At 47.2% G+C, this 17,569-nt stretch overlaps 1 protein-coding gene across 2 annotated transcripts in view; it reads right to left on the bottom strand.

Annotated features, from left to right (window-relative positions):
• Window positions 1-17,569, bottom strand: part of EEF2K (eukaryotic elongation factor 2 kinase) — a 55,795-nt gene that overhangs the window by 17,746 nt on the left and 20,480 nt on the right. For both annotated transcript variants that reach the window (XM_081298341.1, XM_081298340.1), the window contains 10 exons: window positions 14,204-14,304; window positions 11,896-11,956; window positions 9,546-9,583; window positions 8,746-8,917; window positions 6,059-6,208; window positions 5,497-5,629; window positions 5,135-5,262; window positions 4,242-4,443; window positions 3,356-3,423; window positions 443-520 (listed from right to left, as the gene is read on the bottom strand). In XM_081298341.1, coding sequence (XP_081154467.1) covers window positions 443-520; window positions 3,356-3,423; window positions 4,242-4,443; window positions 5,135-5,262; window positions 5,497-5,629; window positions 6,059-6,208; window positions 8,746-8,917; window positions 9,546-9,583; window positions 11,896-11,956; window positions 14,204-14,304 — 1,131 coding nt within the window. The remainder of the gene's footprint in view (window positions 1-442; window positions 521-3,355; window positions 3,424-4,241; window positions 4,444-5,134; window positions 5,263-5,496; window positions 5,630-6,058; window positions 6,209-8,745; window positions 8,918-9,545; window positions 9,584-11,895; window positions 11,957-14,203; window positions 14,305-17,569) is intronic.

Here is a 17,569-nt window from a genome sequence, read left to right as displayed (position 1 = left end):
GGTGGCCCTCCATCCAGAGAAGAGGCTGACCTTCCCAGGGGGCTCTTCTCACAGTGAACTGGCCCAGCCCTCCCCAGCAGAAGCTGGAACCCTTGTCTGCCAAGCTAAAGAGATGTCAGGCCATAGGCAGGAATGAGGGGCTGGGTTGGACATGGCCCAGCCGATTATCCAGCCTCCCCTCCCCACAATAACCAAAGGCCCCAGCTGCAGATTCATCTGCCATTTTCAACCTTATATCCAAGATACCACCCTCCTCCCCTTCCTGGCCCACATTATCCATTTTACCTTCTGCCCTGCATTTATATTTATCGGAAATAATCTTGTTATTTTACTTGTTATATTCTCAGAACCCACTCACATTCCCTTTCTATAGCTTTTTATCCTCCTGAAGGACCAATGAGGCAACAGGAAACTCTACTCTCATTGTCTGTGGGATCCTTACCTGCTCTCGGGGCTCTGGGTCATCCAGCTCACCCCGCCTTTCACTGGGGTATCCACTGTCCCCACTGGCCTCAGAGTCCTGTGGACAGAAGATGATCTTAGGGTCTCAGAGGTCCTTTGAGGACTTGGTGGATCTGAGTACATCCTAATCATCAGCTTTCTGCCCCTTGTCCCATCTCTTCATTTAACCTGCTCTGCTTCCTGTCCCATGAGGATTGGGGGACAAGGAAGCAGTGTGGAGTGGTGGCAAAGAACTTGGGGGTTGGAGCCACACTGCCCAGACTCAAGTCCTGACTTTGTAACTTGCCAGCTATTACCTGGGCACTTGTTCAGATTCTCTGAGCTTCGGTTTCCTTAGCTATGGGATTCATTCTAGCACCTACATCAAAGATCGGTGAGGATGAAAGTAATGTGGGTCATGATGAGTGCTATTACTAAGAGCGGCTCACCCACTCACAGGCAGAGAACAGAAGCTGGCTTAGGATCAATGACCAAGGAAAAGATACAGCCCTGGTAAACTAACAGTATTCACCACAACTAAGTCCCCTCTACCAAACTCCACATACATGTTTTTTTTTTTTTTAATCTCCTAGATCTACTTTGAAATTGAATCTGGAAAAATTAAGAATCTCAAAGACTTCAGTCTTTGCCTACCAATGTTGAGTTTTGACCCTATTTGCATGTTGTCAGTAATCTAATCTATTTTCTACTCCTCTTTCTTCTACTAAGTGGTATTTCAACACTCAAAAGAGTATAAACAAGCCAGCTGTAGTGTTGCGTGCCTGTAATTCCAGCAACTAGGGAGGCTGAGGCAGGAGAATCACAAGTTTAAGGCCAGCCTCAGCAACTTAGTGAGACCCTAAGAAATTTAGGGAGACCCTGTCTCTAAATAAAAAAAAATAAAAAGGGCTGGGGATGTGGCTCAGTGGTTAAGCACCCCTTGACTCAATCCCTGGTACAAAAAAAAAAAAAATCTAAAATAAACTCCTATGTACCCATCACCCAACTTTGTCAACTCAAAGTTGTGTAAGCCCTTTAATTTTTAAAAGTACTTAAAACATCACCATTAAAATTTCAACCTGCTACGAATCCTGTCAAATCTCATTCACCTCCCCTTCCATGAATTCAGACTTTTCATATATTAGTATTTTTTCTCTTTCCTTCCTTCCTTCATTTATTTCTTGAGTTGAATTCAGGGCCTTACCACACTGGGTGAGCTCTACCACTGAGCTACATCCTCAGTCCCTATTGTTTTTATTTGAATAAACCATTTTATATTACTTAAATTTTATTTTTATTTTTATCTATTTGTTTTTGCATCATGCAAACTAGGAAAGCATGCTACCACTGAGCTATGTCTCCAGTCCTTTTTATTTTTTGAGACAGAGTCTTGCTGAATTGCTCAGACTGGCCCCAATCTTGCAATCCTCTTGCCTTGGCCTTCCAAGTAGCTGGGATGACAGGCATGCATGCACTACAGTGCCTGGTCTAATATTTTAACATTTAAGGAGCGGGGATGTAGCTCAGTGGTAGGGTGCAGATGCAAGGTCCTGGGTTTAATCCCTAGCACATGGGAAAGACATTTTCAACTCTTTAAATTGATGCATTATGTTCTATAATACCCAACTGTTCAGTATGCCAGATAAAAGACTGAAAATGGATTGCAGGCCTTATTCAGGGGCTGGAAGCACCCCTCTCTTGGACCTCAGAACCACACAACCTTGGGCACATGTTCCTCCTTTTGGAATCACTCCGAAGCTGTGGGACACAGAGCCTCACTTAGATCTCAGCTCCGTGGCTCAGTGAGGCAGGCAGCCTCTCCCAGTCTCAGTTTCCTCACCTGAGAAATAGATGAATACCAACTCCAAGGTGTAAAACAGAAGGCAGCAGAGGACAGGAGAGCAGAGGGCGGGTTTGGGTTTGAGAGCTTGAACCCTGGCTCCATTGCTAAATGTCTTGAGCAAGTCCCTTAACTTCTGTGGCTTAGTTTTTTCAACTCTAAATCAGGGACAATGAGAGAGAGAGAATGGCCCCCGGGGTTGCTAACACTGGGACCGGACGCCAAGAAGGGACAGGGTGGGAGGGAGACTTTCTACTGTGCTAATCTTTCAGACCTTTTCCTCCTGAACCAGGAAAATGTATTACGTATTCCCAAAATTCTAAGCTTGACTTCTAGAATAAAATCTACTCTAAAAGGAATAAAAAAATAATACCAACCTTGTAAGTTTTGAGAATTAAATGAGGATATCTATCAAACTCTTAAAACTGTTCTCGGTGATAATTCCATACATGTCACCTGTTATTACTTTCCCCTGCTATTTAAGAACTCTGAAAAGCATCCCGGAATGAACTTGAACCTCTGGGGTAATCAGTAGAGCAAAAGTGGGGCTGTGACCTGTGCATTTATCCACTTTTAGTTTTAATTTTTACTTTGATGCCATAATATATATTTGAGCAGATGCAAACATGGTACCTTTAGTTTCTCACTGCTGAGTCAACCTGAAGCTGCAGGAGACATTCTCTTTATGCAACCCGAGAGCACTGTGCCACCAGGCTGTAGGTTCCATGACTGTAACCCACTCAGGGTCAGGCATCCACACATGTGTGGCCAAACCCAACCCAGGGCTGAGCCTGGCATGTGCTGCTGCTGATTTGGAAATAATCTTCCCTGATCTCCAGGAACTGGAGGGACACGGCTTTTTCCCAGAGGAAGCTCTGCCTTGGCAGCAGACGGAGTTCCTTCACTTTGTCCAGCTGCCCCAGCCCCAAGCCCTCCGGGCATTTCCTGGAACACACCTGGGCTGGGCTACCCACCTGAATCTGAAGGCTCACCCTCGGTCCCCACTAAGAGAGCCCAGCCCTCCCACCCTGCTGGGGCCCGGAGCCCCACCTCCTTCCCTTACTCTCCACTCACCCGGTGGTTGTCTAGACGGTCGTGGTCTCTGGGTGCCATGTTATCAAGGTCACCAAACACGGGCCAGTCTGGGCAGGAAAAAACAGAGGTAATGGGCAGATTCTACTGCTGGAACATTCACCAGACCAACCTATTGCCTACGGCAGGCTGTACTGACTTTTATTTTTAATTAATTTATTTCTTTTTGTACTGGGGATTGAACCCAGGGGCGCTTAACCACTGAGCCACGTCCCCAGCCCTTATTTTTGTATTTTATTTAGAGACAGGGTCTCACTGAGTTGCTTAGGGCCTCACTAAGTTGTGGAGGCTGGCTTTGAATTCGAGGTCCTCCTGCCTCAGCCTCCTGAGCCACTGGGATTACAGGCCTGGGCCACCACACTCGGCTATTTATAATTTTTAAAGAAAGGCATAAAATGGGAGAGGAACGTGGTCAGATCCTGGGGGATTGACTTCAGTTGTTTCTCGAGAACTTATTCTAAGTCTACCTCTTGCAAACTATAGGGTCCTGAGCAAGCAACGCCACCCTGTGCCTCCTCAAGTCACAATGCAATTTACCTGTAATGTGTTTGTCACCATGCTCAGCTCTGAATTAAATGCAGTTGTGAAGAAAGAAAAATCATATGTAATTTGGGGCCCACTGAATGGGTCTCAGATGGCTTCAAAACCAACCAACTTGATAGCTTCCTATTTATCTCCTGACCTAAGAATTTGGTTGACCTATTTCTTGAAAGTTCATTCAAAGAACTCACCCATGAAACCTTCTGGGCCATGAGCCTTTTTGATGAGCATGTCTGATTTACCAGCAGGAGTGAAAACCAGTTCATCTCTGCTCTACCCTCTGCTGTCCCCTCCAATCACAATGACCGAACACCAAATCATCACTCACGGAGGGGGTCCAGTTTCTGACTGTGTGGTGTGGCTGACGAAGGGGAAGATGGGAGAGAGTCGAAGGTCACATCACTCATGTTCTCGTCTCCAGAGTTCTCTGAAAGGCGAAGGAGCAGGGGAGGCCGGCTTCCAGAGAAGGTCCTCACTTGGGGGCTTCCGCACTTTTCCTCTGTCCCCCTTAAGGTGGTCTTGGCTGATTGCTGGGGATGGTAACAGGGATACTTATGTCATGTAGTCACTCTCTGGGGAATGAGGGGCTCTTTTTGTTCTTTCTGTTGGTTTCCTCTATCCCTGAGAACCCCTTTTAGCTATCGCTCTTATGCATGCAAAAAAAAAATCAGTGCAGGATTAACCCTCAGGTATCCAAGAAAGGGCACATGGTACAGATCTCAAAGGGCCTGCCAGCCAGCATCTTCTAAAGTGATAGCCACACTTTGCAGCCCTGAGCTGGACAACATATTCCAATATATGTCCAGGATCCCAAGCTGGTCTTTGCCAATATTCTGCATCTGGTCTGTGTAAGCAGGGGTGTGGTGGTGTAATCTCATCTTGCACACAATAAGATGCCCAGAGAGCCAGGTGTGAGTCTAATCTCTCATTTGCCAATATATCACACAATAACACACCAGACACCGTCTTTCCTTTCCTACCTGCTGGTCTTCCTTACTCTGGTCACAAATGGGCCCAACTCAAGCGGATACCACCTACTGTATTACGGGGACCCTCCAAAGGGCTCTGTGCACCAAATTGAAGGGGATGCATTGAGGAACAGATGGGATGGATCTTATCAGCCCTGATATTCTTGAATTCAGCACTCCAGGCCCAGCTGCCAGTATAGAAAAGCAGGGCTCAATGCCTGGCAGACGGGCCAGGTTCACCCTGGGCACCCACCAGCATCTTGGTGTTTTGATTCAATGCGTCCTGCTCCCGGGATGAGAGGTCAAAAGGAGTGAGGCCCATGCTCTGGCATATTCGGTTGCAGGCATGAGAGTGGAAGAAGAGAGCCATCCCTCGGACACCTGTAGACAGAACAGGGGCATCTGAAGTGTCACTTTGCATCTGAATAGGGGAAAGGCAGAGTGAGCACCAGACACATGGCCAGGGTGGGTGGAAACATGCTGAGCTGGAAGTGAGGGTCAGATATCCCAAGCTCCCATCTCGATACAGCCCATCGGCTGTCTCTGTCTGTCTCCTTGGGTGAGTTAAGAACTTTCAGATGCTCGGAGGAAGGACACTCTGGCTTCCCCACTGACCTAGGTTGCCATCTCCAAAGTCCGTGCCCATCTCCGTGTGGATCTGCGGGTCGGTGTAGAGGTCACCCACACCCTGGATGTCCACCACGATCAGCTGATGGCCAGAACGCTCAAATGTGAAGTGGCTGAAGGCCTGTGAGGAATAGTTAGAAAAAGGTGGTTGTAAGAGCCCGGGCTGTGAACTCTGCAGACACTGGCCAGTCACTGTGGTGGCTGGGGCGTATAACATCCCAGCTCTGCCTGAGTTGGGATACTTTCTCTGCAAAGCACAATTGTATAGAGGATAAGATAGAGGAAAAAGGTCTGTTCAGTTCTGCAAGGACCTTGGGGATGCAATCCTGTGGCCAACTTAGGTCTGCCGGAAGAAGCTGCATGGGATGACAGGTGTTTGGTAACAGAATCTCCTTTGGATCATTCCAAGGAGCCTGGGGGGCCCCTGGGGATGTGAGACCTCATTCCCACAAGGATCCTCCTTTCTAGGGCTGACCCTGGCTAGGCTTCTCTCCCAAGGGCTGGGGTGGGTGGAGGGTGTAGGTATATGCAGAGCAAGCTGGGGCCTTACCTGCGGAGTCAGGCGGATGTTCTCATCGCGGACAAAGCCCGAGTTGGAGTTGTACTTGATGTACTTGCCCTCAATGTAGTGCTCCAGGTGGAAGAGTGGGTGGCCAGGCCTCTCCTTCAGCTCGATGATGCACATCTGCATGATGTCCACCTGGGGGAGGTCAGGGAATGGGGTCGGTGGAAGGGAAGGGCCTGGAGGGCTCTGACTCTGGCTCCACCACTCCCCAGATGACTGTGGCAGAACTACTAATTATCCCCAAGATGCATCATGAAGGGATGGCATTGCTCCGCCTCCCTTGCAGCTAGGGCAGTCACATGACCACTCCCAGCCAATGGGAAGGGAGCAGGTGCAATGCCATAGCTGCAGCCTGCCCTGCAATGTGGGCTCTGCTGGCAAGCCAGAATCAACCCTGTGGCCCACAGCAACCCCAGGGAGGGCAGAATCACAAGACAGAAGAAACCAGGCCTCCCGACGACTTAAAGGATGTGAGGCACCTGCCCACTTTAAGCCACCCCAAAGCATGAGCAAGAGAGAAACCATTTTTCATAAACATGTTTGCAGGAATGTTTGCCAGCAACTTAGCCTGTGCCTTCCACTAATACTATGAATAGTAAGCAGTGCACTATTTCACCTGTGCCTCAATTTCTTCCCTGTGGAGAGGGGAATCTCAGATTTAATACAAAGATTAAATTGTTGATACACAAAGGAGTCAGTCAATGTTTGCAACATCATTATCAACAGCGGACATGAGTTTAGTCGTCTATGCCAACCTGTAGAGGTTCTCTCCCTGCAATGGGGAATTATGAGGAACTTTGTTGTTTGTGTTGAAATTTTGTAAAGTATACGTTTAATGTTACACGTAGGAGAAAATGCATAAATGCCACAGAGTTTTAAAAGTGGGTAGGGAAGACCTGTGGCTTATATATTTTATCTTGCTACATAAGGACTCACCCATAGCACCTGCTACCCTCAGTGCCACCTACAACATGGGAGGAACCAGGTCTGGGTTTTCCAAGAAAATGACTGTTCAGAGAGGCTGAGTCACCAGGTAGGCAGACAATAGCTTTAGAGGTCACAGAAGCCAAAGCTGAGAGCTGAGGACTTCTCAGTTGTTCCTGAGGCAAGAAGGGGAAGGTCAGTCCTCAGAGGGCTCCTACCTCCAATGCTGGCTCTATCTCTACATGGACGCTTGTGGCAGGGCCACTTGCTTGGCCAGAGGGCTCCCTGGGCAAGGGCCAGTGGGACAGGTTGTGTGGACAGCCAGTACCTGCTCAAACAACCACACTTATCTCACTCCCTGAATTCAATCACATCACTATTTACTAGATACTCAAATCCCTGCCTTCAAGGGAAAGCAACTAAAATATTAACTACATGCATAAGACTCTTCCAGAAAGCTCTAACTGCTTGGAAGAAAAGAAAATACAATAAACTAGAATAACATGGCGGAGGTGGTGGGGGTGAGAGGGTGACTTCATTTAGGGTGGTCACAGATGGCCTTGGCGAGAGGTTAAGACATGAACCCACACCCGAACTATGAGAAGGAGCTAGCCATGCAAGGATTGGATAGATCAAGACCAGCATGTAGCCAAATTCTAAGGAGATCACAGCCACTGAGAAAGGGAACTTCTTATGTCCACTCCAAGTATACTTAATCAAGGGCTTTGCAGACAGCAGGTGCTCAATAAATTCTGCTGGTTGCCTGCAAGTGTGACTCTCCTGTGACACAGAGGAGTTGGTGCCTTCTATCTAGTAGTGCTCAAGCAGTGAAGGCTGAGCATGAACCAATGATTCCTCAAGTGCCCACAGGCAATGGAAAGTTCTGCTTGGACTCATTCTTGTAAAACCCTGGTCTCAAGTGAAGGGGCCAACCCTGGCAGAGAGTGGGAAGGCCTGGATTTGAGCTGTGGCTCCATCCCCACCTAGCTGGGCAAGTCAGTTAACCCCACTGAGCTCTGAGTTCCTCAGGGAGCCAATGCTGTGTCCATTCCCCACTCCTCCTGCTTTTTCTTGGAAACCACTGTCCAGGTGGTTTCTCCAGCCTCTGTCCAGGTGGCCTGGGTGGAATGCCCTACCTTCCTGGCTCCAAGGCTCAAATTGCCTAATCTGCATATTCTTTTCTCTTGGTCATTGTGATTGGCTCAGGCATAGGCATCTGACCTCATCAGAACCAATAAAATCCAAGTCTGAGACTTTCACTGGAAGTTAAGGAAAAGTAAGTATAGCCATTCTAACAAGATTGCTGAGAAGACAGAAAGTGACCCTGGAGGCTGCCTGAGAATGTTGTCAGCACAGGAGACACCCAGCCAGAGATGGGGGAAGAGTCCTGATAACCTCACTTTGGTCCAGGATCCAGCCACGCCTATAGTTGACACTATTTTTTTTTCTGATGCATGAAACAATGAATTCCCTTTTTGAATTAAGCCAGTCAAGTGAGTTTTCATCATTTGCCACCAAAAATACTTTACAGATCCCATCTGGAAATGGGAATTAAAAACTTTACAACCTCAGAGCTCGGTTTTGAGGAACAGATGACTCTGCATATCAGGTACGTGGTTCACTGTGCTCCGCAAATAGGGGTTGTTATTAGAAGGTGAAGAAAGGCCCCTATTAGCGCCACCATCCCCCATCCCCAGATGCTGTCCCCACGGCTCTCGAGTGGGAAGGAGGCAGGGAGCGGGTCATACCTGTTTGGGGGGCTTGTGCCGATTATACTCCTCCCCCCAGAGCTTGGCCTCCATCTGTAGGCGAACGTCTTCAAAGTACACGTCCCTGTCCACAGGCTCGATGTAGCGCTTGGCCACGTAGTTGGAGGCTCCCTTCCACTGCTGAGCGTGCAAGAAGTTGGAGAGCTTCTTCCTGGGGAAAGAGAGGGGGCCTGTCTGGGCACCCTGGGGTTCACTGGGGACCTACCTGACATGACATGGATAACTGGAGGCAGAAATGCAGAGGCAGGAGGGGCGTCCCCACTCCACCGCACACTTCAAAGAGCTAGGAAGAGGGGTAGGGTCACTGTTGAAGTTCTCCTATTCCCCTTTCCTTGACCCTGTTCTCCTGGAGCCCAGTCCCCACAGCCAGGTCCAAGGGGTGGTCCAACACACACCAGACGGAGAGGAACTTAGGCTTTTTTTTTTTTTTTTTGGTATTGGAGATTGAACTCAGAGGCATTTAACCACTGAGCCACACCCCCTGTCCCTTTTTATTTTTTTATTTTGAGACAGGGTCTTGCTAAGTTGCTTAGGGTCTTGCTAAGTTTCTTAGGATCTTCCTAAGTTGCTGAGGCTGGTCTCAAACTAGCAATCTTCCTGCCTCAGCCTCCTGAGTCACTGGGATTATAGGCATGTACCACCACACCTGGCAGATCTTGGGCTTTAAAACGGCAGAAGTCACTGTCTCCAGTCATTAGCTGAAAATGTCCCAATTTCCTAGGTCTAAGGAGCCTGGCCAAGTCTGGGCAGAACCCCACACCCCAGGCTGAGTCACTTACGTCCTGAAGCACTCTCTCATTGCTCCACGGCCGAACGGCTGAAAGATACCACACAGAGAGTTATCAGTCCCCATGTCCCACTCAGAAGCAAGCCTGAGGCAGGAGACGGTTCCCTGAGACACCCCCCACCCAGCAGATGCCCAGAACCTCATCTCAATCCTAATATCCTTAAGCCCTCCCTGCTGCACCCCAGCACCAAAGCCTGATAGGCCTTCCAGCCTGGAGTTGCTAAGAGACAGGGAGGAGGCCCTTGTGTACACTATTGGGAGGTGGTAAGACCTTTACAAAGTAGGGCCTAGGAGAAGGAAATTAGGTCACTGGAGGGATACTTGTGAAGGGGATAGTTGGACCCAAGCCCCTCTTCTTTCTCTCTTTATTTCCGGCCATCATGAAGTGAACAAGCCTCCACCACCACATGCTCCCGCTATGAGGTACTGTGCCGCCACAGGTCCAAAGAGATAGGGCCAAGCGACCATGAAATGAAGCCCCTGAAACCATGAGCCAAAGTAAATCTTTTCTCTTTTAAGTTGATTATCTCAGGTATTGTCACAGTGACAGAAAACTAATTAACACACTATTTCAAAAAGAAGTGGAAACAAGATGAATGTCATCAACAATATACTAAATAAATCAACTAGGTCTGTTCATTTGATGAAATATTATACAGCAAGGAGAATAAATGCAAAGTGTTAAGTAAAAGAAGCCATACTCAAAAGAACCCAGTTAGTGTGGCTCCATTGGTAAAAACTGGAAAAATGGGGCTGGAGATGTAGCTCAGTGGTAGGGTGCTTGCCTAGCATGTGCAAAGCCCTAGGTTCCACTCCCAGCCCTGAAAAAAAATTATTATTATTGTTTTATATATATATATATATATATTTTTTTTTTTTTTTCAAAACTAATTTAGGGTGATAGAAATCAGAGTAGTGCTTATCCTTGCAGGGAGGGAACAGCATGAGATGGGCTTCTGGAAGCACTGGTTATATTCTGTTTCTTGATCTGTGCACTCACTTTGTGAAAATTCATCAAGCTATAAGCTTTCTTTCTGGTGCTGGGGACTCAACCCAGAGCCTCATGCATGCTGAGCACATGTTCTACCACTGAACTATACCCCAGCCAAGCTGTGCATGTTACACTAAAAAAAAGCTTCCTGAGATGATCCTTACCTCCACCAAGCAGGAAGGACTATTTTCTACTTTTTCAAAGGCTGGTTACAACCCTCTGAATTTATTCAATAGCTCAGTTATAGGTAGTGACCTCCAATTTTTAAAAACTGATAAATGTATTTACAGTTAACAGATTTTCAACCAAAGTGCTGAGAACAGTCTTTTTTAAAAAAATATATTCAGTTGTCGATGAACCTTTATTTAATTAATTTATTTATAGATGGTGCTGAGAATCAAACCCAGTGACCCACACATGCCAGGCTAGTGCTCTACCACTGAGTCCCAGCCCCAGCCCCAAGAACAGTCTTTTCTCTTTATTTTTTAAGTTTGTTCTAATTAGGCAAGAACAGTCATTTATGATACAGGGTGTCTTAGGATATGAAATGTCTAGTATGGACCAATCTACAGGCGCAGAAGTTAGATTCGTGGTTGCTGGGGTGGGAGGAGTTGAGGGAATGAGGAGTAACAACTGTTAGGCACCGGATTTCGTTTAGGGAAGGTGAAAATGTTCTGGAATTAATAATGGTAAGAGTTGCATAACTCTGTAAATACACTAAGAACTATTGAATTTTATACTTTAGACTTGTGTGTGTGTGTGTGTGTGTGTGTGTGTGTGTGTGTGTGTGTGTGTGTGGTACCAGGGATTGAACCCAGGGACACTTTACCACTGAGCCACATTACCACTGAGCCACATCCCCAGCCATTTTTTGTATGTTATTTAGACACAAAATCTCACTGAGTTGTCTAGGGCCTCGCTAAGATGCTGAGGCTGGCTTTGAACTCCCAATACTCCTGCCTCAGGCTCCTGAGCCACTAGGATCACAGGCATGTGCCACAACACCCGGTATTATATATATATAATTTTTTTTTGTGTGTGTGTGTGTGTGCGTATGTATGTGGTGCTGGGGATTGAACTCAGGGCCTTGCACATGCGAGGCAAGCACTCTACCAAGACTGAACTATATCCCCAGCCCTATGTACTTTAAATGGGCAAATTGTTGGCATACGAATGATACTTCAATAAAGCTATTATTTAAAGGCACACTATGCAAACTATCACATAAAGAATTCCCAAGGTTCAAAAAAATCAAATGAAGCGGGAGTGGAGGGGAGGGTACAGGGATTGAGGTTGGCTGGAGGAAGTCCCCACTCAGGCTTGTCTCCTCGGAGCCCAGGACCCAGCTCACCTGAGATGCCATCTTGATCAGAACGTCATCTTCCAGCCACTCCCCAGTGACAGCGTTGTACCTGCAGAGACCAGCACCCATCTCAGAAGGCAAAATCAAAACGTGATCCTGTCTGTAACTGGCTCAAGTCTGGGCCCCCCATGACCTAGGCCTCTCCTCCATTCCTTGGCCCACAGGCCCTTCTGACCTACTGGGTCATCCCTGATGGGGCCTGGTGTGGTGGATATTTAAATGCACGTCTGGTGAGTGACTGATTGCAGAAATATCCTTATTATAACTGGTGTATGTAACATAACATCCCTGGAGAGAGGCATTAGTGTGCACCTCACCACACATCTGAGCCAGGCCCAGCCCAGGAAGATGGGATTATTTCACAAGAAAGACTGTTCATGAGCAGAGAGGGGAAGGGGAAGGTCCTGGGTCCAAGTCTAGCCAGGAAAGAGGCTGCTGGGTTCACACCCAAGGTAGAGAGAGATGGAGAAGGTTCTGGAACATTCTGTCTCTTCCCTCCTAGGAATCCTCTTTCCCAGAGCACATCTGACCCTGGGCCTGGGTAGGCCCCAAACAGGTTTGTCTGGTGGGAAGCGCCTCAGCTCAGCAGATCACTAACATCTAAAACCTCCCCTGCACCAAGGTGTTCCAAGATCTGCTTGATGCCTCTCTTGGCCCACTCTGCAGCTCAGGCAGACTCTAGGGCACTCCCCGCCCTGGTGAGAACAGGTTTCTCAGAGCCTGAAACCTCTGCGAGGAAAAACAAGCAGAGACCTGGCAGGGAACTCCCAGGCCCCAGGAGAAGAGCTTTTCACAGTGGCAAACTTGCTTGTAACCAGCCCCTGGCAATACAGTGCTCAATAAATAACAGCGATGATTGCTTTATTACTAGATAGAGATGAAGGTAATGAAAATAATCCTCCCTCGCCTGTGAACGAGAGGAACCCAGGAACTGGGGCAGGGGAAACATATGACTTGGTAAGGGTTTTACTGACTCACAGCCACTAATATCATAAAGGGCAGAGTGCTCCAAGTTCGCTAAGCTCCCATGATCCACTTCACTCCACTTCACTCAACTTTCACAGTCACCTTGAGACTACTAGTTATTGCACCCATTTTCCAGATGGGAAAACTGAAGCTGGGAGAGGCAAAGTTTCTACCAGAGATTGCAGGATTCAAATGCAGGTTGGTTCAAGTAAGAACCTTGCTGTCAACCAGCCTGGGTACAACCCACATGGACAGGAAATCTGTCCCAGTAAAGGACCAGCTTGCACCAGAACTCATGAAAACCCAGGAACAGAGAAGGAAGCCTCCGGTTTAGAAATCTCAGGAGATTCTAGGCATGGCTTCCTACCCCGGTAAACCAGGGCAATTGAAGTTGGCTACTTTAATTAGGAAATAAACATCTTGGCCTGAGCTTGGAGACACAGCCAGCCCAGCACATGTTCAAATTTCCCAGGCTGGTAATTCCCAGGGCCTTTCTGGTAGCCAAGTGTCCTCAACCTGGAAGCTGTGTGTCACCAGCCAGCTACCACAGTGCTCTTGCAGGAAAGGAGCAAAGCCTGTATCTGCCCTGCTAGTCTGCCCTGCACCCACCCCATGAGGAGGTGGGTCTCCAGTGGTGGAAGGAGGGTTTCATGAGGGAGAAGGTAGTACTGCAGGATGGGGGAAGAGGTGGGGCCCAGCCACTAGATCTCACTATTGAAATGCATAGAAACGGAGGCTACTTCCTGGGTCAAGGCAGGCATTGAAAAGCTACCGTGCTTCCTCAATGCTATCCTTCCCTTTGGTGGCAGTTGTGGGGTCACAAGTTGAGAAGATGGAGCCACAAGGTGGAAATAACCTGGATCCCCAAGCTGCTCCAAAGAGCCCTCAACTTTCACCCCACTTCACAACATGTAAGAAATACACTTTGTTGCGTGAAACCCTTGGGTTATTTGTTACTGCAGCATAGCTCAGCCTCATCTGCCTAAAACGTACCCTGTGGGACTGTTAGAAGGACTCAGTGAGATAATTCGTAGTGCCTGCCGCATGCACAAACACTCAAATATTGTTATTAAAAGTTGAGTACCCCTTATCCAAAATGCATGGGGCCCGAAACATTCCAGGTTTCGGATTTCTTTGGATTCTGGAATATTTGCATAGACTTCACTGGTTGACCAATCCTAACTTGGTAATCTAAAATGCTCCAAAAGCTGAAACTTGGGCTTCCAGATTTGGGGTGCCTGACCTGCATTACTCCCTTCTCTTTGATTCCAAGGGTACTTGGGCCTCCCTAGACCCCTGGATCCCAGAACTCCCCAGACAGGCCACTGACCTGTGGCGAGTAGCATGTTCCGTAGCAATGTCCTCAAGGTGGAACTCGGCCCAGGGGTCGGGCATGTGCTTGGCCTTCTCGATCGCATGCTTCCAGGCTTCCTGCAGAAGGCAAAGGGAACATGAGGCTCAGTCCAGGAGTGGCCCAGCCTCCTCTCCCCCTGCCATTTCCCCTGGGGAGGAACAGTCCCCAAGAGACCTTATTTGTTCTCATGGGCACAACGTTCCTGTGGACAGAGTGACACCTCTTAATTATACACCTTTTCACTTAGAGCCAGAAAGTTGACAATGAAAATAAGATACCAGGCTGGAGGTGCAGCTGAGTGGCAGAGTGCTCACCTAACATGAGTAAGACCCTGGGTTCATTCCCAGCGCTGCAGAAAAAAAGAAAAGAAGACACCATGCCACATTATGATGCAGCCCAAAATGCCCTCACCAGATGCTGGTGCCTTGCTCTTGGACTTGCCAGTCATCAGAACTGTAAGGCAAATAAATCTGTTCTTTTTTTTTTTTTTTAAGAGAGAGAAAGAGAGAGACAGAGAGAGAATTTTAATATTTATTTTTTAGTTCTCGGCGGACACAACATCTTTGTTGGTATGTGGTGCTGAGGATCGAACCCGAGCCGCACGCATGCCAGGCGAGCGCACTACTGCTTGAGCCACATCCCCAGCCCCTAAATCTGTACTTTATAAATTATCTGGCCTCAGTTATTTTGTTATAGCAACAGAAAACAGGCTAAGACTTGGTATAATCCCATTCTTGTTTCAAAAAGCCCATTTTATCTGGAAGGTGGGGGTGTAGCTTGGTGGAAGAGCATGGGCTTAGAATGGGTAAGGACCAGGGTTCAATACATAGCACCAAAAAGCAAACCCAAAATGCCAAACAAACAAACAACAAACAAACAAACAAACAAATAAAACCTTGTCCCAAATGAACTCTAACACCCATGGTGGGTAGCAACTCTCTTCTTCTCTCTTCCTGAAGAACCTGAATCTCTTCCTTTGGTCTCTCCAGAATCAGTGAGACCAAACTCCTTTCTAGGCCAGAGGCCGAGCCATGGGGCGGAGACTAGATGGTGGGCTGGACATTGTTTTGTCATGGTGGGCCACAGCAGCTCCAAGATGGGAGGGAACGTGAGGAGCAGCTATCCCAGGCCTCCCCAGGCCCCCACTAGGATCCCTCAGCCACCCTGGCCAGCCTCTGCAGGGCTCTGGCTTCTCAGGGACTCCATCCCAGACAGGGCTGCACCATGCACTCTTTTCTTTTTTAGGAAGACCGGAATCAGTGACCTTGATTTTTTTTTTTTTAAAGAGAGAGTGAGAGAGGAGAGAGAGAGAGAGAATTTTTAATATTTATTTTTTAGTTCTTGGCGGACACAACATCTTTGTTGGTATGTGGTGCTGAGGATCGAACCCGGGCCGCACGCATGCAAGACGAGCACGCTACCACTTGAGCCACATCCCTAGCCCACCTTGATTGTTTTGCTTGATTCTAAAGGGACGGTTTGCTTTGAGTAAAACTGTAAGCACTATGGAACTCTGAACTAGAAAGTGGAAGTCCTCCCTAACCACGCCCCCTGCCTTTGAAAACCACAGCTAGCTGACAGCTGAGGCGGCCACTCTGCAAGTTTTTCCTCTGCCTTGTCAACAGAAAACTGTATTTAGGAGCCAGGGGCTGCACTTGGCATGTTCTGCGTCTTACTTCCCCCAGTTCACATGGGACCTTGGATGGCTTTCCATGTCATGTGCACAGACTGCCCGGTTGACCTTTCCAGGACTGTAGGATATATAACTGTGTACATGTCCCCTAAGGTATTTGTCCAACCTCCAGTGAATAGGTACTTGGATTCTCTCCCAGATGTCCTAGTACAAACAGCATTGAAGTGAACATGCTTGTTTCTAAACTTCTGCACGTTCATGCAAGATCTCAGTAGGACTTGTTTTTTTTTTTTTTTTTAATGTAATTTCTGGATCACATTTAACATCTGGGAGTTGCAGGGTATAACTCAGTGGTGCAGCGTGTGTGAGGCCTTGGGTTAAATTCCCAGCACTTGAAAAAAACAAAACAACAACAATAACAAATATATATATGTAAATTGTCCAGTTCTCTTCCAAAAAAGCTCTTGTAAAATTATATTCCATGAGAAACTAGGCATGGTGGAGCATGCCTATAATTCCAACAGCTTGGGAGGCTGAAGCAGAAAGATCACAAGCCAGCCTTAGCAACATAGCAAGACCGTAAGCAATTCAGCAAGACCCTGTCTCTAAATAAAATACAAAAAAGGGCTGGGGATGTTCAGTATTTGAGTGCCCTTGGGTTTATTCCCCAGTAACAAAAAAAAAAAAATTACACTCTATGAAAAGTCACTTAAAATTTTTTTTAACCTTTTTTTTTTAGAGAGAGTGAGAGAGAGGGGGACAGAGAGAGAGAGAGAGAGAGAATTTTAATATTTATTTATTTTTTCTTAGTTCTCCGCAGACACAACATCTTTGTTTGTATGTGGTGCTGAGGATCGAACCCGGGCCGCACGCATGCCAGGCGAGCGCGCTACCGCTTGAGCCACATCCCCAGCCCAAAAGTCACTTAAATTTTTCATGAACATTATATCAAGTAATTGTGAAATTGACAAATCAGTTTGCAGCCTGTTTTTAGAATAATAATCCGTCGAGTTTATTGTTATTGACTTAACTACACCCCTATTTTCCTTTGTTAGACTTTGAACTGGTTACTGATTTTTTTCCCCTGTTATATATGACCCCACAGCAGACATTTTTACATTTTAAAAGCATTTTCTGAATTTCGATCCCTCTACTTTAAAAAAAAGTACCACAGAGCTGAGGGTGTGGCTTGGTGGTAGGACACTTGCCTAGCATGAGCAAGCCCTGGGTTCAATCCCAGCACTGCAAATAAAATATAAAAATAAAAAAGTGCCACAGTCACCTCTCGTCTTCCAGGTGCTCAAAAAGGCCAGGCCAACCTTTGACCCCTGCCTGTCAGTCTGAGAAGTCAGCAGGACGTCCTTCTCAGTCTGTCTATCCAGATATCCTGATCTCTGCCAGAGACACAGAGCTCTCTGGGCCTCAGATGATAACTGCCACAGAAGCTGTCCCATCAGGGAGGATCATCTCCAGAAATCACCTGGCTGGATGGCAGGGCACCAACCAAAAAAAAACCAGTCAAGGAAGAAAGTATTTCACCATTAGAGGGTGTGGTATTTTATAGGGTCAAAATCACCTTGTTTCCAAAACCCACAAAATCATGCCATTGGCAATGGGTGGATTTAATGCAATTGACTTTTCTTTTCTTTCTTTTTTTAAGCACAATATAAAAGTCTTGGACTAACATCCGGGTCCTTGGGTCTGCTTTT

Source organism: Spermophilus citellus (assembly GCF_964194105.1).
Source record: "Spermophilus citellus genome assembly, chromosome: 6".
NCBI lineage: Eukaryota > Metazoa > Chordata > Mammalia > Rodentia > Sciuridae > Spermophilus > Spermophilus citellus.
This window is presented reverse-complemented; position numbering and strand designations above follow the sequence as displayed.